The sequence below is a fragment of the Triturus cristatus genome, chromosome 4_1 (genome assembly GCF_964204655.1).
Source record: "Triturus cristatus chromosome 4_1, aTriCri1.1, whole genome shotgun sequence".
Classification (NCBI taxonomy): Eukaryota; Metazoa; Chordata; class Amphibia; order Caudata; family Salamandridae; genus Triturus; species Triturus cristatus.
In genome coordinates this window covers 804,259,327-804,285,321 of record NC_140585.1, presented here as the reverse complement: position 1 = coordinate 804,285,321, position 25,995 = coordinate 804,259,327, and the positions used below count along the sequence as shown (strand labels likewise).

The 25,995-nt window shown below is 45.8% G+C and overlaps 1 protein-coding gene across 2 annotated transcripts in view; it reads right to left on the bottom strand.

The window, feature by feature from the left end:
• The window catches only part of RASSF3 (Ras association domain family member 3), a 530,473-nt gene that overhangs the window by 103,588 nt on the left and 400,890 nt on the right, over positions 1 to 25,995 (bottom strand). Inside the window, exon 1 of one of the 2 annotated variants that reach the window (XM_085653414.1) lies at positions 22,791 to 23,657. The exons of the other annotated variant lie outside the window; for it this stretch is intronic. Within the exon in view, the coding sequence (XP_085509540.1) occupies positions 22,791 to 22,922 (132 nt within the window). The 5' untranslated portion in view covers positions 22,923 to 23,657. Of the gene's footprint in view, positions 1 to 22,790; positions 23,658 to 25,995 lie in introns of those variants that run through there. 2 annotated transcript variants of the gene reach the window in all.

The following is a 25,995-nucleotide window of genomic DNA, read 5'->3' as shown; positions in this document are numbered from 1 at the left end:
TTACCCTTCACCCGATCACCGACATGCAGCTCATGTAATCTCGGCTCTTCTGACTCCAACCATCTGCACAACTTCAGTGAGGGTCTGGATACTGAGCACTCTGCGCCCACTTTTCATTCCAAAAGTAACCGAAGATACGCAGATAATGTAAAAAAAGAAAGAAAAAAAACATAGGGGGAACTGAAGAAAAAATACCACTATCCCTGCAGCTTAAGGTTAGCATCTGCCCAAACACAAGCTATTTGACAAATCATTGGTAATGCGAAACACCCAAAGACCGAATTGGCAGCGCATACTTTCCAATGGTTGCGTAAAAACATCCAGCATTTCACAGCACAGAACAGCTCGAATGAGACTGTCCATGAGGATTGAGCTTTACTATACAGAAGATTTAGGAGACTCTTGAAGACATTGGCCAGAGACTCGCATGCAGTACCGTAGAACACATCGGCTTGACACTTCCAAACACAAGCCAGCATTTGGGTCTCTGCTGCAACACTGAACCAGCAGCGAAGAGAGAGGTTCAGGTCAGCAAAAAACCACTGTGGAAAGTGTTGCAATTCTACTGATATTAAACCCAGAGGGCCATTTCATACATATCTTTATAGGAGGGAAAAGTAACAGTCCTGTGTGGCAGTCCCCCAGATTTCTGGATTATTTACAGTACACATTTAATGATCATATCTACAAGCTGTGAGATCAAAGAAGACCCAGAGCCGCCAGCCCAGCCAATTAGGTGCTTAGAGACAGCCGCCATCGGTGAGCAGTTAGATCATGTGTTTTTCCCGACAAGGCTGGTCCAGCACCTCCTGGAGCACAGAGGGAACACTGGATAGGTCTCGCCTACAGAGCATTTACAGCCACTGTCGAAGACCTGCTGGGAACTACACCAATAGTTACACTTTGATTTGGGCCAGCCCATTACTTACTTATGTGGCTCTCATGTCCCTCATTTGCTTGCTTCTTGATACTTTTTGTCCCTTTTCACATGTTTGTCCTCGACTACAGCATAGCTTCTTTACCATCCTTTTAACTGGAGGACTTGTAACCTTCCACTGTTCACATTCAGAGAACTCTTTTTTCTTTTACTTTTAGCACTCCATGGGAGTGCATGGGTTTTCCTGCTCTCTCCCTGGTCTTCTACCCATCTCCCTCAAACTCACCATGTTACCACACCCCTCTCCCCAACACAGTTTTTTGCTTCCATCAACGTTCCCAGTCTGGCTTTTAGTGTGTTTACCCCCTTCCTCCCATATCCTTTAAGCTCCTCCATTGCCTCCACCTTTTGCAGAACAGCACCAGCAAAAATAATGTGCAAAGTCAAAAGCTTTACATTAGCAAAGCCAAAAAGTGAATTCTATTTGCTTTGCCAATGCTTATTTTTTACAGATCTGCAACAATAATTAAAGAACTTTATAACATGCAGCTCAGCAAACCAAATCACTGATCTCCATTTTTCAGTGCCGACATCCGGTTGTGTCCTAACTAGCAGAGTCTCTAGAAAGTTAAAAACATTCTGTAGACTCTTTAGAAACAAGGTCTTTCGAGAACACAAGTAACTTAATTACAAGACCTCAAATGGCACTCACTGGGCATGATACTTTATAGGTCTCGCCTACCAGACAACATTTAGCCATCTATTTACAAACATGTTGTGGGCTATACAAAGAATTTAGAGGGGGGTTAAAATCTACCCACTGATTCCTATGGTTGGCTTTAATGGCACTTTCCTTTTCTTTCTGCTTATTCAATGGCTCTATGCGAGGATTGAGGTGTATTATAGGTAGGGCTCCCGTTTTGTTTTTTTGTTTTTTTTACATTTGTCTGTATTTATCCATATTTATTTTTTGTCCATCTTATTGGTATTTATGCACATTTATTTTGTGTTTTGCGAATATATAGTCATAAAATTGTATATTTCCACGTTTATTTTAACTGATAAACGTGCACTCGTACTTTGCTGCCTGTCGCGTTTTAGCAAATTGAGCTGCCAAATATAGCACAACATTACACCTTCAGGTAAATATGAGCATTATAATACAAATATGTTACCATACATCTGCATTTAGGGAAATCTCGACCTATTTTTAACCTCCCATGCAGCCTATCTGTCCTGATGTTGTCTGAGAAATCACGAAAAACAGCATGGAGAGTCACCCACAAGAAGCACACTTTTATGCATTTTTCCGCTTTTAATAATAAATACAGAGAGGAAGCACTTTGTTTTCTATCTGTAATTATATGTAATCAGACTAGTTTGTAAAACTTCTAACTCAACCCTGGGTAGCTGCGGCTTCGAGCAGCAATGCTTAAACAAAGAAACTAGTGTACAGCATTTTGATGCACCAAACAACAAAAAGTTACACAACGCAAAAAGAATTCTGAACACCAATTTATAAAAATACCTTACATTTTTCTGAATTTTTAGACATCAAGATGAGCAAAATCCACTGGAGGTTTCCGGAGACACAGATTTTTAAGTAACACGTAAATGTTAGCTTTTTTGTCTACAGCACAAACAAGCATCAGTAACAGTAAAGTTTGAAAACATTAAGGAAGCGTTTTAAAGAGTTACGTTTGACTACTCCTGCCAGGACTGGACAACCGATTCCGGCAAAGAGAAGGTTATGGGGGCTAATAAGCAGTGATAAGGCAGTTTTCTAGTCACCAAAGCAGTCTCTAGTCCAGTTCCACACTTTATGCACAGACCTCCATGGGCTTCAATGGAGTGATCCTGATGCAGAGGATGCTGAAAGATGCTCTGCGGTCAGCAGGGATCTTCTTGGGGTTATTCGTCGGTTGAGTGGGGAGACATTAGTCACAGGGGCCTATGTCCCTCAAACTCCTCTTTCAGCTAGCACGAGTCTAGCTACGACTGGGCTGCGGGTCTCCAATCACATAAGGTACAGCAATTTCTTTTGGTGAGGACTAGTGTCCGCCTGTGCCAACTGGCACTTGGACTCCTCTCCCAGTTCCGGCGAACATGAATGCCACTGTTGGGCACCGAGAAGTAGACCCATTGGCTGCACGTTGGCTGTCAGTGGTGAATCGATGGACGTGGTTGACTGGCCAGAACAAGCTACTTCAGCTTTTATGACCCTGGTGCTGGGACATGGTGTCAACTGACCGACTCTTGGAGTTCACCTTATCTGTCTGGAGCTCATGAGCAACTTTTCCATGAGCCAGGCTTCACAGGCCCAGTCATCTCTTTGCTAGCCCAAAAAGCGGCAGGTGCAGTCCAGTTCCTCTACTTGTGTTTGCAGTATATCCCCTTAACCATCCTTTTGACTGGCTGACTTGCATCCTTCCACAGATCACTGTAAGTGAACTGCTTTTTTCTTTAAGCAGTTTTATTTTTATTTAGTCCCACCCTCCACTTTTCTGTTGCTCGTTCACCCATTGCAGTCGTTATTTTTCCCTAACATTTTTCTACAATTTGTGGAGGGCCCAGCACCTCCAATTTGCTGCCGGGCCACTACACTTGTTCAAATGTGCTTTTGGACAATTCAAAGTAATTTTTTTGTTTTTTACCATGCCGAGCAGCCATTCGCCGTCTTGGATTGCTAAATAAAAATCGCGCCATTGTCACTCAGTAGAAGTGGGCATTGAATGACAGAAGCGCCAGTAGCATCATTTCGCATACGTGTTTGTGCGCATAATGATGCTTCCCCCCCTTCCTTTTTCATGGATGTTGAACAGCATTTGCAAGAAGCATTCTGTGCCAATGCTGGTTTCGCTTAGAAATGTTTACTGCAGCACGGTGCAGCATGATCTTGAGGTTCAGAGGAAGTGTAATTAAAAGAATGGGAAACTTACTTATCAGAGAAAAGCCAACTCTCAGACTGTGATATGTCCCCATAACTAGGCCAATATTGCAGGCTGACTAGTGCATCAAAGAAGGAGGTGTCAGAAATAAAAAAAAAATACTAACTTTTGTGGAATTCTTTAATTTCACCTCAAATAAATAAACACCCAACATCAGCCAGGGTTAGCATGGCATCACTCCGACTTTTCGAACGGTTACAAGTTTTCGTCGTTGTTCTTCACACCAAGGCATGAAAAGTTTGCGAAACGTGAGAAAATCTCTCCAGTAACAAGAGAGACCAGTAATCGTTGCCTTCGTCACCGTGAAGGAACATTCCATCTCTCTTCCCGGACATGTACAAATCAAGCCTAAAGCTCTTTTTGTGGACTCCTGTACTCCATGGAAGTCAGCCCTATGGGCCCAGGACGCAGGAGCGAAAAACACACAAACGTGTAAAATTCAATGGACGTCTCCACATCACTAAGCTGCTATTTAAGGCATGCTTCGCTCATACTGCAAAATCCCCTGGAAGACACGGACACTGGCAACGATTTGAGTAAGTCCTTGAAAAGGGGCTTTCCGGGTCCATTTGTATGAAACAGCATTGCAGTACCCCGGCTGTCGCGAGAATTATTTAAAAAAAAAAAAAAGTCTACTAATCTTGGCAAAAACACGGGCAAAAAACACTAGCACAGCCCATACGTTTGTTTTGTTCATATTATATGGACATTGAGACACTCAACGCTGCCACACACCGAGACAAATATATACACAGACATGCATGCACACACCTCAACTACCTCTATTTTTTTGCTCTCTTTTCTGCTCTCACCATCACAGTATTTACTGTTCCCACGTTTAAGGGCAACGATAATGTTACACAATAATGTATATATACCTCGCAAGTGGGGTTGGGCAAATCTAACTCACACCCAGCAACGAGGGTGATTTATTTATTTTTAAGCAAAATTCACTCTCCGGCAAAATGTGAGTCGATGCATCTTCTAATTAAATAAATAAAGACATATGTTGTGTGAGTTGGGACCAATTCACTCAAAATAACAGTGATAAAATGGTCACGTAACTAATGGGGAAAATGTGTTAAAAAGCAACTCTGGAATTCAAGGAAAACAATGTAAAAGTATAAATTCACAGATAATCCATTTTTTTCTACCATTTAGACTTCTTTTCAATTGCTACTTGAGGACGATTTTTTTTTTTTTTAAATCCTGCAGCCCCAACTTGCAAGCCATGAGATGATGCAAATTAAAATGCTATGCACGAGAAGCGACAAACAGAATAGTTGCTATGCTACATTTTGGTGCTGCTACTATAAAGGTTTTATAGTTTACAACCCACAAGCACTACAGACTGTCTTTCTGCTTAACTGATATCTTGACTGGCAGGATAAACATGTGATCCAACATATATGAGGAAACTTTGGGAAACAAAAATAAACCGCTTGCTTCAAGTCAGACACGGTTGTGGTTTTACATAAGAATAGCGTGTTGCAGTTTATATGATAATCTTTTTGGGTTTCTTAGGGACACATGATGATTCAACATCATGAGCACAGTCTTCATGCGAATACGAAACTCAAGCCTATCATTAAATGCCCTTTTCATGGTTTCACTATTGGCTTGCACTTGAGGTTCTGCAATGCCTGACCCCATCATGGCTTCCCTGAACACAAGAACTGCTTCAGAAGCTCATGCCAATAACATGAGGATACGTCATAAGATAAATGTGCTACTGCTAATTTCAAAGTCATAAATGGCTCTGAAATTTTTTGCAGCTACCAATCACTACGCCCAAGTTCCGTACTACATTCCTTGTTCCTTTTTGTCCTCTAAAACTTTGCTGTGAACGGTTTGTTTGTCCCCTAAAGTACATCATACGCCATCAAAAAAAATTTGCAACAAAAGACCACAAGTTAGGGTACTCAATCTTGTAGTCTGAGACATACGAGGACACTCAATAAGCACTGCACCACACGGCCACTTCTGCGTCGAGGAAGAAACAAGGTATTGAAATGGACACCGTATAGACATTGCTTGTGGAGAGGGAGGAATGGTACACAGTATTAGCAAAATCGTGAAATGCACACAGGTTTTGAGCTGGGAAGGGAAAGGCATTTGGAAAGAGCAGGTGTAGCACACAATATTCAGTTTACTAAAACACCAAAAAGACTTGCTTGCAAAATTTGAAGAAGCCCCCCTTCACCTTTTTTGGGGGTCTGTGCTTAGATAACCAACTAGATGAATGAATAAAGGGATATGGGACACATCAAAGTAACTTCGAGAACAATTTTCCATACTATGTTATAAAACACTAGGTAAAAAATGTGTAGTTCGCCCAAATCCAAGAACGCCTCCAGTGCACGCACAGAAACCTTAATTTAAATAAATAAATAAAAAAGTCACAATTTTATGTTGCTCTTTCAACGTTACAGGAAACTGACTTTACAATGAAGCACACAGGAACCCGTGTACATTTGTCATTCGACACAAAAAAGACAGTGGACATAAATAAACTGAAAAGCGAGAGGCATGTGGAACATGCGAAGCCTCCAAACTTCCTTCACAGAAGGCTGACGCGGCAAGACTTTCATGTCCACCAGCTGAAAGGGGGGCATTCTTCCGGGCCATAATTCATGCAGGGCAGAAGACTGACCGTCATGGTGCCTTACAGTACTCGGTTATTCTTCCTTCCAGTTCATCTCATGTTGCAGTGAGTTGATGTGTGGCCCGGGGCCTAGCATTACATAGCAAAAATGACCCCGGCAGTTTAATAATTGTAGACAAACGCGTGATTGTGTTAGCATGGTTTCAAATTCAAACGGTTACGCACGTTTTAAAATGGGCTCTCGGTTTGGTCGTCGTTGGTGACGGAGGAGAGAGGCAGGGGGGACGGGGGTTCGAACCTTTATCGGTAGGGGACCCGCGCTGAGGCAACAATGGGCCATTCCCAGCAAAGGCTAGCACGAATCTGCAAACTGAATTGGCTTCTAGGCGCTTATTGTTGATTCTTAGCACTAAACCTTACAGGTACAGAAGTAGTTGGAGGATTTGTTTAATAATATCTCATGGGTGGTTTTGTATGGAAGCCAATACTGCATCACATCCCTCATTCATATGAACACATACCAAAGAAATATGAGGGGTAGGCTTAAAGTTTAACAGTTTTTGAGAATGACTTTGAGGTCTGCCTATCTTCCCCCTTGGGAACTTGTGGGGACCTCAATTAAAACGAGCATTTGCTATGCAATAGGTCTCGCATTTACGAGAGTTTAAGCTATCCTCATTTACAATGGAATAGCTCAAAGTCTTGTAAATGCGAGACCCATTTCACTTCAAAGAAGCGGCCGCCATTCTACGGGGCAGCTTGAAAGTGAAAGTGCGCATGGCGAGGAAAGCACGTACGAGTGCCTGCAGACTAAATAAGACATACTGTGTCGCAACAGAAGTAAAAGGAGCACTTGCCATTGGAGGTTACAAATGAAGACAAGGCGGTACTAAGGAGGGAATAACAAGCCTAATGACGACTCGCAAGCCAGCGTTTACGAAGGGCAATGACACAAGCCAATGACAAATATGGGCAAATAGTGGACAGGGCTTCAAAGTCATACTCAAACACTGCATGCCTCGCAGCAGCGCATGCGCTGCCCAGGCTCGACCTAAAAAAAAATAATGAAAAGGGGCTAGTATAGCATATAGATCTGGCGAGTACTTAGAGTCCTGACTAAAATATTTGAAAGCCTGCAGCAGTGAAAACATTGGCTGCTTATGCACACAATGCATCCGAGATAAAGAATGCAATGATTCAATGCACTTTTCAGATGTGTCTCAGTGTCTCATGCACGGCAATCAAGCAGGCGGATGGATACACCAAACAGCCAATAGCAGGAGGTAAGATTAACACTCCTCTGGGTGAAGCTAAAAAAGTCCTCTGTACATTTTAAAATCCTGGTAACAATAGGTTATCAATACAACTGCAAAGTCAAGCCAGGCATGAAAATAGGGGATAGAGGGTTCATGGTAGACTGGCCCATCCTTCCGGTATCTGTACCATTAATCTAGCTAAAATAAGAATGAAGCCTCAAGGCACTATTCAGCATTGGTGCGAGTTACATAAATGCCGAATATTAAATATAATTTGTGTTACGTTTGGTGGGTTCAAAAAAAGCGGGTCACGGGCGAGACCACAGTTATCCATTTTGAACCCCCTCCCATGGTATTGACAGCAAGAAGCTTTTACACTCTATGCTGTGAGCTTGCACTAGGGCGGCCCCTTTAGTGGCATTTGGGCACTTCCCCACCCCCTCCTTACTACTGCGGGACTCCAGGAGGAGTCCCCTTACCTGACGCTCCAAGCACGTCATTTCCAGCGCGCATTTTGGGGGGGGGGGAATTTAGGCCTCCCCCCCCCCCTCCATTTTGGGTCCTCTCTGGTGCCTGGCACGCCGTCAAGCGATTTAACTCAGGCTCGTGCAGATTGTACAACGCAGGGTCCTGCACATGGGGAAAAGCTTGCAAGTTTGGGCACATCTGCAGCAAGTGGGGGGCCGGTCACCCAGCAGTGTCTTGCAGCAACAAGCAGGAGGCCCCTTCCACAGCTGCCAGCAGGCAAGACAGCTAACATGAGTATGAGAATGGAACCCCTCCCTCCCACCTGCCCGCCTCCAGCCTTCCCGCGCTCCAGCGGCCTAGTTCCCTTCCCCTCATCGCCCACTACCCAAGTCAAAGTTTGCTCAGTAAAATGACCCTCACCGATCATTATCGATAACCTCCTCCCCCTGCTCAGGGCTTACCCCAACACAAAAGACAGTGAGATCCTGGTGGAGGGTTTCATATAGGGTGTCAAGATACCTTACCAAGGCCCATTGGTTAGCAGGGAAGAAGACAAACTGAAGTCAGCGAGAGAGCTCCTGAACGTGGTGCAGGATAAGCTGAGGAAGGAGATTGTGCTGGGGAGGGTAGCTGGGCCATTTGACCACCCACCCCTAACATTTTTGGGGCATCTCCCCTGGGGGTTGTACCCAAAAAACCGGGGTCCTTCCGCTTGATACACCACCTGTCTTACCCAGAGGGCAATTCAGTCAACCACTGGCTGGAGGACGGAACGTGCTCTGTCTCATACTGTTCATTCGATATGGCAGTGGATATGGTCAGAAGAGCAGGGAGAGGGGCATGGCTGGCAAAAGCGGACATCGAGTCAGCCTTCCGCCTGCTTCCAGTCCACCCAGAGAGTCACCATCTGGTGGGGTTTAAGTGGCAGAGCAAGTTTTTCTTTGATAAGTGCATGCTGATGGGTTGCGCAGTGTCCTGTGCTTACTTTGAGGAGTTCAGCAGTTTTTTGCAGTGGGCACTCACCTGGTCATACGACACAAGGGGAGTGACGCATTATCTGGACGATTTCCTCTTCATAGGTGAAGCAGGGATACCGGACTGCAGTAGAGCTCTGAGTCACTTCCAGGAGCTGGCAGGACACTTGGGGGTTCCGTTGGCACCAGGGAAGACAGAGGGTCCGGCGCAGGTCCTCACTTTTCTGGGTATTGAGATGGACACCGTCAATGGGATGTCCAGGCTCCCGGCCGAGAAGGTGCAGGCATTGCGGACTGATATCCAGGCCCTCCTGGGTGTCATTTAGTGCCTCTTGGGGAAGCTGAATTTCGCTGCCAGGGTAATTCCAGCAGGCAGAGTCTTCGCAAGGAGACTAGCGAGGGCCACAGCCAATGTGCACAAAAAATATCACATGGTCAGAATAGGGAAAGGCCTGAAGGAACACCTACTCATGTGGCAGGAGTTTCTGCAGAGTTTTAATGGAACAGTCATTGGGAGATCCCTCTGGGCGTGTAGCACAGAAATCTGTCTCTTCACAGATGTGTCAGGCAGGGAGGGCTTTGGCGCAATAATGGACTGCGAATGGTGCGCGCAAAAGTGGCAGAATTCTTGGCGTAAAAAGAACATAACAGCAAATATAACAGTACTAGAGCTGTTCCCCATACAGGTTGCCCTACATTTGTGACCTGAGGTGTGGTCAGCCAGAAGAGTGGTATTCTGGTCAGACAATATGGCAGTGGTACAAGCCATCAATGGGCAGTCAGCCAAATGCCCCCTGGTGCTGTGTTTGCTGAGGGAACTAATCAGAGCGTGCATGCGCTGCAATGTAGAGTTTAAGGCAAGACACATTGAAGGGGTCAAGAATGTAGCCGCTGATGCTCTCTCTCGATTTCAGTGGCTCAGTTTCCGGGAGGCCTGGCCATGAGCGAGAGCGGCGATGACCCCTTTCCCAGCGCATCTATGGCGACTTCTGCAATGGAACAGCAACTGAGAGCGATGGAGGAACGTTCCCTTGCACCAGGGACCAGGAAAAGATACAAAACTCAGCTCACCACCTTTCAGAACATTTCAAGGACGCTGGGCCAAGCATCCCATCCCCTAGAGTAGAGGGTGCAAGGCTTCATGTTATGGGCAAAAAAGCAGGGGAGGAGTCATTCCTGGGTGGGCATTTGGCGGCAGTAAGCCACAATGCCAAGCTGAGAGGAGAGCAAGATCCGACCAAGGCTTTCTTGATCATGGCGGTCCTGAAAGGGAGGAAGTCAAACTTCCGGATAACAGGGCGTCCATTGAGTTCCACACACTCCAGGGCATGCTAGAGGTAGTGGACCATGTCATTCATTCAAAATTTGAGGCCCGACTCTTTGCGGCTGCTTTCTGCCTAGCGTTTTTTGGGGCATTCCGGATTAGCGAACTGATGGCGAGGGCCAAGACCGACCAGTCAGGGGACGCCCTATGCAGCCAGGATATAAGAGCGACAGATAGGTTGGTGATCCATCTCAGGAGGTCTAAAACGGACCAAGCAGGGCGGGGGACTGACATATACTGATGCCACTCAGGGATCAGAGGTACTGCCCAGTTGCTAGAGTCAAAGAGTACTTGGAGGTTCGCCCCAATGTCCCAGGGTACTTCCTGATGCACGCAGATCAAGTGCCACTCTCCAAATAAACAAGGTCATGGGGGCTTGCCTCGCACGGACTGGCCTCGCCCGTCCTGACAGGAAGTATTCAAGTCACTCATTTCAGATTGGGGCAGCCACTGCAGCATTCAAGGCAGGTATGGATCAGGAAAGCATAAAGAAAGTGGGACGCTGGGAGCCCCGTTGCTTTGAACGCTACATTCGTCTTTGATGGGACAGGCAAATGTAAACTGAGTCCACATCCCCCTGTCAAGTGGAAATTGCCAATTGCATTTATGTGCTGTGTTTATTTCAGTGGCATCATGAGGTGTCAATTGTATACATGTGTGCAGTGTATGTCAGTAGCATAACGTATAGTGCATCGTGTGAACAATAGAATATTAAAATTAGTAAGTGAAATTGCATCCATTTATTTTGCCAGGATTCCAAGTGTGGGTGATCGGCCACTCATTTGTCTCCAGACTGGCTCAGTGGGCCGCACGCAGGAAGTGGATGCAAGGGTTCGCACAAACTAAGTTTGTCTGGTGGGGTTTCCCTGGGATGAGATGGAGCAGCCTCCTGAAAAGGCTGGAACAGGGCCTGGCTGGGCAAAAAGGTTTCCCTAACATCTTAATAATCCTCTTGGGAGGCAACAACCTCACCACCATGGGCTGGGGTGCTCTCCTACAAGCAATGAAGACTGACTTGGGGGGAGATCAGCAAGTACATGGGGCAATGTGAACTCTTCCGGTCTGAAATTGTGCCGCGCCTGGCTTGGCATGGAGCAAAGTCAAATTAAGTAGTGGAACATTCACGCAAAAGAGTGAATAGTGCAATGCGCAAATTCACAGACCAAAAGAGGCCTTGGGTTTATCAGACATGAGCTGATCCAATCGAAGGTAAAGGGCTATTTTGATGCCGATGGGGTTCACTTCTCACAGGCTGGTATGGACCTGTTCCTCTTGGACATGCAAGAGGCCCTGGAATTAGCAGGTTGCAAGTGAGAAGTTGCTGTTTGGTGGGAGGGGGGGGGGCTCTTTAGGCAACAGGGGCTGCCTCCAGAGCTGTGGCGGAGTTACAGGGCGATCTGGAAGCAATATGGGTCCAGAAGGGTACCTCTGCGAGAGCACAAGAGGGGCGCCAGAGCCAAATCCCAGGAACCTCAGGAAGGGTCCTGGATCAGTTTTATCGGCACCCCAATTAGACCTTCGGGCGGTTGTGGGCCTGAACAACCGGGGGCTTGCCTTGCTATGCTCCGCCCTGAAAGGGGCGTGAGCAATAAGGGACCAATGTGTCACGTGAGCAAGTAAGGGGATCGCCCCCATAAGGGTAGCGCTAATTGGTTTCTCCACAGTGCGTGGCTGATCAGGCGGGCAGGGCAGCATAGGTTGGTACAGCTGCCTGCCCTTGGATCGCCTGTAAAATAACCCACCATATTTGCATACTTTTGTATGGAATAAACCTGCAGCAATAATTTCTCCAAACTAAGGTTGTGTATTTATTCATGCATGCCTACTCTGTAGTGGTGTGGGTGGGGTGTTGTGCCTATAAAGGGACTATGCCACATCCTCAGAGAGCATTTGTTTTTGATTAATTTAAAAAGTCAAGGTGAAAGTTAAACATTTTTCTTTCGTACTGGAAAGTCTGCCTAGCTTAATACTGGACACGTGTGTTGGTGGACAGCCCAGAAGGTAAGAACACATTTGAGCTCACTTCGGCCTGGAAAATCCGCCAATTCCTTGCAGGGCAAGAGGAGGGCAGAGTATTCCAGATCCTTCCAGTGACTGAGAAAACCGCTCAGTATCAAACTAACGCAGAGCAGCACATTACTGACAGGCCTGGGGGGCTCTTACAGGGTCAGATGACTAGCTAAGTAGATGACGGTTAAGGTACCTGATAAAAGGATTAATGGGCCAAGCACAAAAGCTTAAATTCAAAGCGTCTGGCAACCAGGGAGCGTGTTTTAAGTCTGCTGTAATTAGGCCTCCAGCTGCCAGGGGCTTTTAGCTGTCCAGCTCCAGCCTGTGCCCAGGGCGGCAGAAACAATTACAGTGCTTGACTTCATATAGGGACAGAGCAACAGCAAAAAGGCTACTTTCACAACAAGCATTGGTAAAGCCAATAGGTTTCAACTATGCAATTGACTTTAGCAATTTTTTTTACATGATGCACAGCTGCGAGGGCTGCTGTGCAGCATAGATTAAAATAAAAAAAGCATTGACGTGGCTAGCACCGACCGCATCATAGCGCTTTCCTTCCCATTTACACCATGTAGCAAAACAGCTCGTGCTGATCAACAGAAAACTGGGCGAGCATAGCTACAAAATAAACATGCAAACGCCAAAAGACCTTGTTTATAAAGAAAAAAGTGGCTCCAGCAACAAAAGAAGCGGTGGAAGACTTCACAGAGAAGTAGTATTTGGTCCGTGCTCCGCAAAACATGAGGGGAGATGAAGAGAAACCCACAAACCAATAGGAAATGGCAAGCAAAAACCAATAAAAGGCAAGACAATTACAAGCCAGCCAACAAATGGTACTTAATGCGCAAGTGCAGGCGAAACCTTAAAAAGATGTGTACACACCAATACAGTGGTTCTTAACCTTTTGCAACACACATATAGACACACACACACAGAAAAAACACGTTAAAGTAATGTTCTAGTTAGGTAAAATATTCAGTAATAGTGTCAAGTTTTATACTCTAAAAAACGCTGAAATTCACCAGTTATAGTTCTCTTAAGTAACTGTAACTCATGCCTGAAACTTCCCTGCCGCGCAGAGAGGGGAACTGCACAGCCTGGATCCACTTTTAACTTGATTTCAGCCCGGGAAGATGGGGTCCCCGCGGCCAACATTGGCTCAGGACGGGGGCCGCATGGACCGCCCCCCCTTTTTACGAAATCGGCCATGCAGATGGAGGTAGAGCGCCTGGAGCCCAAAATGGGGGTCGAGGAGTGGGGCCCTACTCACGCCTCGCTACCCTTCCCATATAAACATTTTTACAAATGATGGATTTACACCAAATCACAAAAAAGCACAATCTGCAGACCAAGATCTAGCATCCTGCCAAATCTGGTGCAATTTTGTTGGGCCGTTTTTGGGGTAGCGCTGCCTAAAGAAGTCTATGGAAAAATGCATTGGCATTTGTGTTTGTGAATTTTTTCTCAGCCCCTGCTTGATGGATCACCCTGAACCTTTCCAGGATGGAACTGAGGCAAATTTGCTTTTTATTTTTCAACGTTCCTTGAATGTTCGTCACCCGACGCCAAAGTTATTAGCAAACCACAAAACATCCAAAGAGAGGACACAGCCATTAACGTAGCAACTGACATCACATCAGTAAATGGCAGGACTAATCATTAAAAATGTGCCTTGCATCAGCATTAAAGGCTCAAACTGCAATTACCCAGTGTTATATGAGGAGTTGTTAATAACTTTGGACGTGTCCTCAGCATATGAAGATCCTATGCATCATTCCATCAATAAGGGACACGTAGTAAAATAACAAGTACTAAGTGCATAAATGTAATTGCCCAATTACATTTATCACTTGACAAACTTAAAAACGGAATCTTTGAAAGTACTGCATCATCACCTTCGATGGTGTGGGGTGTGAGGTAGTTAAAAGTAGTAGCTTTACTATTGTATTTCCCAACTTTTAAGGTTTTTGGTGTAAACACGATGCACCTACAGTCAACCTCCAGTAAACCACCTGATTTTTTCAGCGCATATTTGGCGTTTCCAAACCGAATCCATAGTGTTAATGCTAGGCCTTAATGAGAATGTATTTTCCCCAGTAGGAATGAGCCTTCATGATGGCCCTAACCACCACAGGTAGTGCTGGCTATTACTGCCCACAGTCTGTCAGGAGTTTTAATGGGGTAATACATTAATAACCATAAATGGCCCAAAATAGAATAAATTACCTATTTAATTAATATGAGTGGGTCTCCGGGAATGTCCACAGGAAGAATGATCGCTAGTACTGTCAGACAGGTATGAAACTAAGTTGCTTTAGGTAGCATGGAGTAAGAATGTTGGCAGCCATTAAGGAACTTCAGCAACATCACCAGGCAGTACTATGGCATATTAAATCAAGTCAACTACAAGCGTCAATAGTCACAGGCATGAATTAGCTTTAATGGCCACATTCATAAATGAATATCAATGATGCCAAGCGATAAAGGCATTCACCAATCGCAACATTACAGAGCTTCCCCGGTCATTAGTAAGTCTTAATGGCTCCAGGCAGTAGTTGGCGTGAATAGCCGCTTGCAGTAATGTTCATGAACGTCACCAAGCAGTAATGAGACTCAATGACAGCGGCATTGGTGATCACCAGTGGCATCGTGGCGTGCAGCGCATCAATGGGAAAAAATACCGAGCTTCGTTGGCCTAATGCAGTGTTCAATCAGCCAGCCGAGAAGAGATCTGCCCAACATACCCACATAAAACGTATCTTACACGAGTGACATAATAATCACATTGATTATCTACTAAAAACATGTAAATGGGACTCCAAACTCAACTTGAAAGGTCACTGGTATCACTACAATGCAGCAGACGGACACGTCAAACACAGCACATGCTGACGAAGCATTTACTGCTGTCAGCACCACAGCACTGTGAGGGAACAACATGACGAGGCATCTGTGTTTAGACTACAGGGCCAGATACCCCATTCCATCCCCAGACAAAGCCACAAGAGAGGGTTCAAGTGAGGTGGGGCAGATTTACCCAAAAATGGAAATGGCTTTTAGCCTATATGGTTGAGCACTCAAGTTGCGTAGGTAGAAGCACCTGTAGCTGATTTGATCCATGGTTTTTGTTTGTACTCTAGTACTTTTAATCTTGTATTGATAAACGGATAAACAGAACTACAATTACTAGCACGCAAAGAAACAAACATGGAGGAATGAGAGATTCACCCAGGAAGTAAAGCGCAGATATATAGGCCAATGGGAAGCAATGCCTGCAAACTAATGCATATGCAGGTCCACTTCAAAACCCGGTGCCACCCACGCAATCCATTACAAATGGAAGAGAACACTGCCAATCGACCACATACACTAAATAAGGTGGCCATTTTAACTTTTCTGGACGTGCAACTCTGCAAAGCACCATCATCAACTAGTGTGCAATGAAAAAGTACTGAACGTGTGAAAGTCTCTCGTTTCCACCTCTTCCACCCCAAACAAGGGCCCCAGATTCTACAGCTGCTTGCAATGCATAGGTTGGGGCATGCTGCAGTGCAGAAAGTCCCTCATGAAACAGAGTTTTATTACTTTAACAAGCCAGAAAAATACCATAGACCTTTACCATTGCACATGTTGAGTGTACAGTAATCCCACCATGACCATCTGCCAAAAGTGGCGAACCAAAGTCGATCGGTGAAGATGTTGCACTGCTCCAGAATTTCCCGTTAATTTGAATTTCAACCGGCACCCTTTGCAAGCAAGCAGAGAGGGAGGAGTGGTAATCCATCAGTTATGAGCCACACAATATCATTAAAAAGCAGAACCACAATGGGTGCTGCACTCCACCCGACCTATGCCCTCGGGCATTTTAAGCCTTAAGGTTAAAGTTAAATAGCCAGAGAGGCCACCTGGCCCCAGACTGCGCCGGATTCATGAAGATACAGATTAAAGGGGAAATCCACATCTATTATCGTCTTAGATTTATGGCTTTTTTTTTTATATCCACAAACTTTTCTTCTCCAGACATAGTTCCTGGAAATCTGCACTATGTATGGATATCCAGAAGTACACCTGGACTGTGCTCCTGCAATAAAATGTCACTACTTAAGTGGCCAGTTGACAAAGGCATACAAAAGACCTAAAATGGCAATATTCATAAAGAATTTGAGCAAATAGAAAGGCCCTCTTTTCACTTTTACTGTTAGAGACTATGACATTTTGGAGCCGGTCACAAAGGCTTCCAAGAGTACCAGAAGTAGCACTCCGGCTGAACAACTTCTACTCATAGAATCCTTTTTGAATAGGCCCCACTGAAAGTTCTCAATGTATTTCCAGTCATTATTGTCTCTTTAATTTCTATTTGACCCTTAAAACATATAATTGTATTTGCCAACCACGTTTTGTGTATTTTGTCGGCAAAAAAATGTAAACCAATTTTCCATTTTTCACTTGCTTTGTCCCAGCTTTTTCTACATACTTTTGCTTTTTCGTCTTCTTTCAGAATGACGTCATTGACGAGGAAGCTTTATTTACCTATTAAGTGCCTTTAACACACTATCCATTGTGAGCAAAAATGTAGGTGTGGCAAAGACAATCACCACAGCTACGCACCTATTCATCTCAGGTGCGAGATGATGAAATTGTATTTCCTCCCTGCCCTCCACAAGTTGCTGCCCCGCCCCTTTGTTAGTGGATGAGGAATGCAATCATTAACAAGAAAAAAAACAAGGTGGCGTCTGGCACTACCAAGCCCTAACACGGCCTTTGAACAGAAGTGTAATTACGACATCAGCATCAGTGAATCATTCACATTAAACAGAAATAAGAGTAGGTCGAAGTTACAGGACACTGCATCTATTCCACAGAACCGAAAGTTGAAAAAAAAGTTCACAATAGAATACAAACAGTAGTTTGGATGCTTTGGTTATAACAAGAGGCTGAGCAGCTCACAAAAACAGAACAGGGCTGCCTTTGCAAGTTGAAATAGGAAAGAATAAATTGAAACTATGAGGTCATGTTCTACCCAATTAATTACCAGAAGTGAGAAGATAGTTTATTCTCAACTTAGCTGAGGTGTGCTGCAGAGAAGTTACGAAATGCTCTAAAATAGCCAAATAAATAAGATTGAACTGCGCTGCGTGAAATTAACCAGAAAAAGGCACGACATTATTCACTCTATATAATACAAATGAAATTTCAGTGCAAAGCATCGCCAACGTTTTCATGAAGTACCCAAGGGCTGCATGAAATGTCCCATAGGCTGCCACTAAATGGTCACATGCCAGTCACGAAACTGACACCATGAGTCACCCACAGGGTCCTTGTAAAGCAGCAAATTGCGCCACAGCATCACTGGGAACAGATAATGGGGAAGAGATAAGAGTCAGGCCGTACATATACCATATTTATCCTATAGACTGCCTCTATCTGGAATTTAGTGATAAATGTTGCTATCTACCTGTGCATTTTGGATGGTGTTCTTCAGCCAAGTGCTCAGGTGCATAAACAAGGTCTATCAACTAACTTCAGAATGAGAGGCTGGTATTAAATCTGGAGTGGAGAGATGCCTCGCTCACCAAAGTGTTGACAAAAGAGAGCAACGTCTTGAGCAGTCTTCTTTGCTGCGGCCTGTCTCTCCCTCCGCCTGCCCAATCTGTAAAGCTTACCCAGCCGCCTCTTCCATTATGCCTCAAAGCTGCCTGTTTTTAAAGCTCTGGTAGATGTGCGAGCCATTGTACGAGTCCCTCTCCGACAGCCTCCATGTACCCTACACACACACAGCCCCACAAGCATTACAGAGGCTACTGCTGGCAACATGGTCTCTACGTTCACTAGGTGTCCTGCAAGTTTTTGTTCTCAGACAGAGGCCTGCAACACGGCTTAAAGACATTATCAAAACCAAAAGCTCTTCCATAGGCAAGATCTTTTGGCTTTGCAAATGCTTGTATTATGCTGGCTGATGTCAACCAGACGCAAACACAGTCCATGAAACAAATATTTCCCAAATATCCAAGGTCCATGTGCAAGTCATTAGGCCAGTTTTTAATTAGAACTCTGGGACTTGTAGTCTTATTTAACCCAGGATAAAACTAGGTCAAGAAGTCCCAGAATTCTAAGGGAAAATAAAAACAGGAATGGACTAAGTAGTGATATGGACTGGGAAACTTGGCACCTATGCAGAGGGGAGGCTGCCCGGGTATGCCCCTCTCTTTTGACCACATTACTGGTGCTTGTACACCCACAAACACTACAGGGCCTTATATCACGCATAACATTATAATGTACTGGTATCTGGACACATTGCTGAATAAAGCAAATGTATCATTTAAAAGTGCTAGCACCAGGATTTTACGTTGTACTATCGATAGTTACCTTAGTTTACCCAGTCCAAGATGGCGTATGCTTAGTTCAGCCACGACTACTTACAAGGCATAGTGTATTTATTATCTGGATGCTACATCATAAAAACCGATTCCCCTGCTAGGTTAGAAGAATCAATACAATACGTAATAATAAAAACAATACTCTAAATCGTAATATTTTATACCAATTGTTTCCAAGCCTTTAAATTCACACGAGTAGGATTACCCTGCCCTTTAAAGATGCACAATAGTGTTTGATCTCAAGTGTACCGACTGAGAGAAAAGACATTTCCTGGAAGACTCCATTACGGTTTCACTGAAGCCGCCCGCCCTAAGCCTATACATTATTTATACATAAAAGAGGGTCGACTTGGTTAAAAACGTTATGATCCCGTACAACGTAGTCAAATGAAGTACACTAGACTGCAGTTAGACAAGTATTTAGAAACAGGCACGAGGCGGCTGCGTGGCCTGCGTGCTTCACGAGGGGGCTGAGCGGCAGCCGAGGCGCAGAGAGAGCCTTATACGACCATGGAGGCTCCGGCTGGCAGCGGGCCCGCGCCCAGGAACGCTCTCCAAACACCCAGGTGACGGGACGGGGCCCCGCTGATTCCATCACCGTGCGCTTGAGTATTTTTAGTATTTTAATGCGCTACATTATGTAAACTTTACCAATGGATTTTTTTTTCCTGAAAGCGAGACGAGGAAAACAAAGGCCGCCACAGAGGACACTGGAATTAGATGAATCCCGGGTTCACGCAAGGCGCTGTTGGCGAGAAGAGCGAATTCCTTCCTGCTTTGCCCACCCTGCCCAATGTATGCATTTCACCCGGGCCCCATTTCGTTAATACTGTATTGTGTCTTGCGTGAAAAACCACGAGTCACGCAGACTTTTGACCTTTTATACAAAGTTCTAAAGCACTTGCAGTTCTTTTGGCGACAGCGCTTGTACTTTGAAGGGCTTTTAGCGTCATGCACACCACAAAGTTTTGACCAAATTCTCCACTATACAAGAAATACCTGTTTAAGTGGTTCAATGCTGACTGGACCAGTCTTTAGCTAATGAGAAAAAAAAAGTAGTTGGTGCGCTACATTCCAGAGGTTCAACAACACCGAAAGTTCAACCTCATGATGAAAAGTGACCCCATTGGGGGGGAGGGGGGGGGGGCATGTGCCATGGCCATCACTATACTTGTTAAATAGACTTCTGTATTACCCAACCTGCTAACAGATTACATAGCTAGGTGGTCGAATGTATCCAAAGCAGGGGCGTGTGACTGGCCAGACCGAACAGGTTCAAATAACAGCAGGCTCAAGGTTGCAGGAGTCAGTTACGTTTTGGTGCTCGGTCTACAAACAGTAAATTGAAATTATACCCACGTTTTTTAAGTCGCCAAGGAATTTAACATGATCAGAAGACAACATGTTTGGCACTGTAGATTTTTTATTTTTTTTAATGTTTACACAACTGTGTGTTGCACTTATCTGCATGCAGGCCATCTCCAAAGCGGAATATCAGAATTCCGTCCCGATTTCAGATGAATACCTTATTCAAAGCCAAACGTCAATATATCCCTAGTCATGAGGTCAACAAAAGCCAGGGAGAAAATTAATTAGGCCTAACAGACAGCACGGTTTTGCCAATTATATCCAGGGCTTGTTGTACCACGAGAGACTTAGCATTTCTACAGCTCTGTGCCAGTACAAGTCAGTGGGGAGGGCGCAAGAAGCCATCTAAGAGGCAACAGAGGACAGAATCTTACTTCCCAGGCATAGTTTTCACATAAACCATCTCATGATGCGTCTGCCCTGTGGACCAGTTGCATGGCTGAAAAGCAGTGGCTACCCATTTTCAAGTTGTGTTGTAGGGTGTTCAAACACTATCAGAACACACCTACGATAGTCTTAGGGACTTCTAGAGCACACACAATGAACTCGATCTCTACAGGTGGAAGGAACTGAGGCCGAAGGAGAAGTTCCATGGGCGTGGAGAAGAGGAGGGCGCTGCGTCAAAGGCTTTGCCGCTGGGTCTGAAGTGTATGTTAGTGGCTTGAAGTTCTTTGATGGTACTCGGAAGCAGTTCCTTCAGGTGCCAGGAACTTCTCTAGCAACATGTGCATTTTAAGACCACAAAAAATAACTTGCTGCATTTTTAACCCCCTTTAGATTGACGAAGGACCGGCAGCTTCCCCAACAATAAAGCTTTGCAAATAACTAGCCAAAATAAAACAAGCATTGCCAAAGCCAAATGGCTTCCGGGCTTCGCCAGACCTATAGGTTTTGACAATGCTTATGCTCCAGGGTTTCTAATACTAAAGTACTAGGAGGAGTTTTATCCCTTTCTGAGACTGGGTAAAAAAAGCCATTTGATGACGAATGGAGTATCAGTCTTGTAACTTGACTGCAGGGCAGCGAACTGATTCAACAAAAAGTGAAAAAATAAATTTGCGGAAATACTGCGCAGAAAGAACTGGGGATACGTTAAGGATATCATAACATAATTGGTTGCTTCAAATTAAAATCATAAGTGAAAATGACAGGAATTGCATTCAAAGATGAAACCTCGGGCTGATTTTTGCAGTAATACGTGTTTCGCGTGAGGTGTTTGAATGACGTTAAACGACGTCAAGATAAAAGGCGGTAATTCAAGTTAATAGAATAATATACAGTTTCACACACAGGCCTATGCGTCAGTCGTTGGGGAATTTGCCGGGATTTAATCTTCTGGCTGTACATTACGCACTCTAGCTGGTGCATTAGCCCACCGACCTACGTTAGGCGGATTCAGACCTGCACCTTGCAGGTTACACTGCGCTAGTTTACCGGCTAGAAATAATTAACACTGCGGTACAGAAAATTGGATTTGACAATACACTAAAGCGAGTATAAATGTGTTCATGCAAAGGGATTGGGAAGGCCCAGGCGGTTCAGTGGTCCTAAACAAAATTCTGAAATGACCCGATGCCTGTTTTTCGAGAATTTAAAAAAGGCGTTTTGTGAGCGCTCGGCCCCCTGGCCCCTCCTACGAATACTCAGCCAAACTTATTGTACATAGTGCTGCTGGGAAATTCCATCTGTAACCGGCTCTGCGGGAGACAGTGGTTGCACAGAGGCAGTGCACTTACATACCCCTCACACGCTCCTCTAGTGATCTCAGAAGGATGGAATATAACAAAATGGGTTAGTGGTCGGAAATGCAGACAATTACATCTACTACGATGGCGGCTATAGTTAGGGAAGCTCTGTAGATTAATGGTTTATCAAACTTCCAGGATTTACTAAGTGGACTGAAAAGTGCCCTGATGTATTTTAGCTTGGAACAGAGCGCTATAAAAAGTTCGCAACAAATACAGTCCACGAAAGTGCAAAAAGCAATTAACTTTTCGGGAATTATCTGTTCCAAATAAAACATTAATGTGAGGCAGGGCAATACACGACGTGCAAAGTTCAGGCAACAAGCAAACAAACAGCAACTGGTGGCGCTGTGGTTTGTGTACACGCCCACACCCCTTTCCCAGTTGCAGCCACAAAGAAAGAAGGCACATGCCCACAGCACCTTTAAGGGAAGGGTTTCAAAATAATAAGTCAAATGGCATAAAAACGGACATAACAAGTAACACAAAAATGCGGACAGGGTCTGTCAGGAGCCAGCAGGAATATACATCACTTTCATTGGGGGTGGGATTCAATACAAGCAGAGATCCCGAACAGTGTACAGTAAGAATGAAACGCCAGTGTACCGTTTCCTTAAATTATATACAATAAAGCCCCCCACCCTTCTTTCTGTGAACTATAACCTGACATCTCAATCACAAACAAGACACTGTAAACAATTACATTTTGATATCTGCTTTGCGTGGCATACACGAAAGGGTTACTATATTGTGTTGTCAATACCATCTGGGGTGTATTTAAAGTAAAATGGGCCAGCAGCTAGAACTGTGAACCCCGCGGGCCCCCCTCACTCACCTCCCGGGCTCGGGGGCCCTTGCCGTGTGGGGGCCGCAGGGAGGTGCGGGCGGTGTAGAAGATTTCCTCGCTCGTTGAGTAGTCCTCCTCCAGGCTGCTGTACCCGCTGCTCATGCTGCTGCTCCACGTCATCTATCCGACGTCCAGCCCGGCGACAGGGGGGCGAGGGGCCGTCCAGCTCCTCGAAACAATCACCAGGGGCTATATGGGCGCCGGGGACATGCTACGGGGAAGCCACCCCGCAGCAGTTCTGTTTGCACGCCGTGGCACCGCATGCGCACCCTCTAGCCGGCACTCCACGCTTTCCTGGGCTCCTCCACTCCTTCTCCGTCTCCCTCACTTCTCCAGCGGCCCCTTCGCCTGGTGCTGGAGTCCAGCTGTGGGCCAGATCTTGGTTACTCTCCGTTCTTCGCTGCCAGCCCTCCTCCTGCACTCCCCGTCCTTCCCTCAGCACTCCCGGCTTTGCCCTCCACGCACAGCGCTCGCGTCCACTCCCACTTGTTGCCGTTCCTCCCTTCGCAGGAGTCTCCGGGCTTCCCTGCGGCACACCCCTGCTGCTCCACTCGCCGCCCCCACCCGCAGTGTGCGTTAATTACCCTCTTCAATGGGACGCCGGGGCTCACACTCGGGTTCAATAATGAAGTAACGTCAACGCCCATCAACAAATGCAAATGTCTCTCGAGCGTTCCCTGGAGCACTTCCTGCCGCGCGCCGCGCTCCGGCCCCTCCCACCCAGAACAGCCTTAGCTCCTGGTGGCACCTCTACCTGCCCGCCAACTACTCAAACGACCGGCAGGCCGTTCTATATTGCCCACACAGCAATGCCTGCCTGTTGCTGTGCCTCCTTCCGTGTTTCAGCCACGGGATGGCCCCTCCTCCTGCACTTTTTTTTTACCCAGCCCCCACATCTTCCTGCTGCACTGTACTTACTGTCGTTCACAGAGCAGCATTACAGTCTGCCTGATGCCGGTGCCCGCTCTTCGCTGCTTTAGTGCCGTCCATGCCCCACCTGCTGCTCTTTAATGAGCTTCTGCATGATTCTGGGTCAGTAGTGTCTGGCCCTTGCACTACGCCTGCCTATGACCGACATGGAGGCGGCTCGCTGCTGACTCCAGCCTCTGCAGCAGCCTTTGGTTGCACTGTAAAACTATAGCCTGCTGCAGACTTGGAAGCCACCATTTTATAGATAGCCCCTGCCCCCTGCAGATTGGCCACATTGACAAGGGACCCCCAGCTTATTGTCCTTTCTCTTTTTCTAAGACCAGTAATCAGGCCACTGGATTTGTGCTGCCTAGAGGAGCACATTATGCAGCATGGATGACTGAATTGTGCTGTTGTCTCAGTTCGGTGGTGGTGCAAGGCGTGTCTGCGGTTTTCTTGCGGGGTGCACTGCTCGAATAGTGACACGGGATAGCATGCAAGGAGCGGTGATCCTCCATGGTTCTACCTCCTGGTGCTTGAGCATCATCTCGGACTCAGGCTCAAGGCCAGCAGGGGTAGCATTAGTCAAGGAGGCTGCAGTAGAGTCCTGGTGCCTGTGGATCGACAGCTGTGTTATTCCTTGGGCCCAAAATAAAAAAAAAACCCGACCAAAAGAAGCTAGGTGTCCACTTCTTGTGGTGTTAACCATGTGGTTCTCTACGAGTACTCTAGCTTCTTCTTTCTGGGGGCCACAGACTAGACTTCACTAGCTTTCTGTGGTTTCTTGTTGATTACTTCTGCAACAGAGCTCTACTGGGAACAAATCCTCACTGCCCTCCTTCAATGGTGTACAGTACACAATTCCACTGGTACTGAAGGGTCACTTTGGCTTTAACTGAGCCTCAAATTCGTACAGTGGTGCTGGTCTTTCTCTGATGTGGCCGTGGGCAGCTTCGGCACGTCCCATGTCGGCTCCTTCATGCACTCTGCTGAGCATCACATGCAAGGGCACCTCCAATGCCCCTACTACTCAGTCGGTCAGCTTGCTCCCTCGTACAAGGGTGTAGGCAGGCCCTCCCATCAGTCTTGTGAAAGTGTCTCTGGTCTTGAATATGGCAAGGGAAGTTGGCTGTGGATACCCAAAACCTAGAGAAACAACAGAGTTTCTTGATCACCCCTGGCGTGGAGACCCCAGATTCTAGTGCAGAGGTCTTGGCACGCTGGCTGTAAGTTTCTGCTCCATCGATATACTAAAGTTGAAGACCGTAATACCAACCGGTTCTGAGGCCAGTTCCGGGCAGTTCTGCTCATTTGCTCATTTCACTCAGACTCATCCAGCTAAGGTCTTTGTTATAAGATACTTGCAGGAAGGTAGTGGGGAGCTGGGAGTCTCTAGGCAGGAGAAACCCAAAGCAAGAGTACAAAAGTGAGGGAGACTGTACCTCTTGACTATCTGTCAACCTACAGGGTTCACATTTTCAGATATCAATGGGACAGGAAAGGACACAGGGAAGCTCCCTAGTTTCAATGAGGCACCCTGTCTCTACTTCTGCACACCCCAAAAATGTGACCCACTACAAAGGATTGCTAAAATTGGAGGAGCCCTGCAATTCACATCTGCTATCTGGGCTCTCTCCAACTCCGCCATCTTAGATACCACTTAGATGTCGCACATATGAAACGGATCCCAGTGACTATGGCCATGTTTCCCATATGCTTCATACCCTAAAAAAATGTATTTTATTGAGTTATCGAAACAGGAACAAGGCATATAGCGGATGCAGTCTAGTTTCAGCCATAGAGCAACATGCATTAGTCACATTAGAAGTCCAGAAAAACAGACGCAGCATATCTGCTAATCAACCAGTCGGGTATCTAGTATCAACAGATGTACAACATAACAATGCAGGTGACAAGTGAATATAAGGTATTACATGTCCATATACTTCATACATATGTCCTCAATGCACCCAGAAAGGGGCACACATACACCATCCATGTCCCGAACGAATAGGCGCAGGACCCTGTGACAGGGGACTGGCAAAACAATTTACAAAAGGATGGGATAAGCCAGTAGGTGGCTCTCCCTGGCATAGGCAGATAAAAAGGCCTTCCTTGCCATTATAATCAGTATCACTGCCACACTGCCAGTCCTCTACAGCCTGTGAGCTGACAATAGTTACACGTGGTAAAGATAGGGTACACACGGTGTACTTCTCTACACTACAGAGCTGTACTTTGGCTCTCAATTTGTGTCACAAAAATTCCTTCAGCACACATGCAA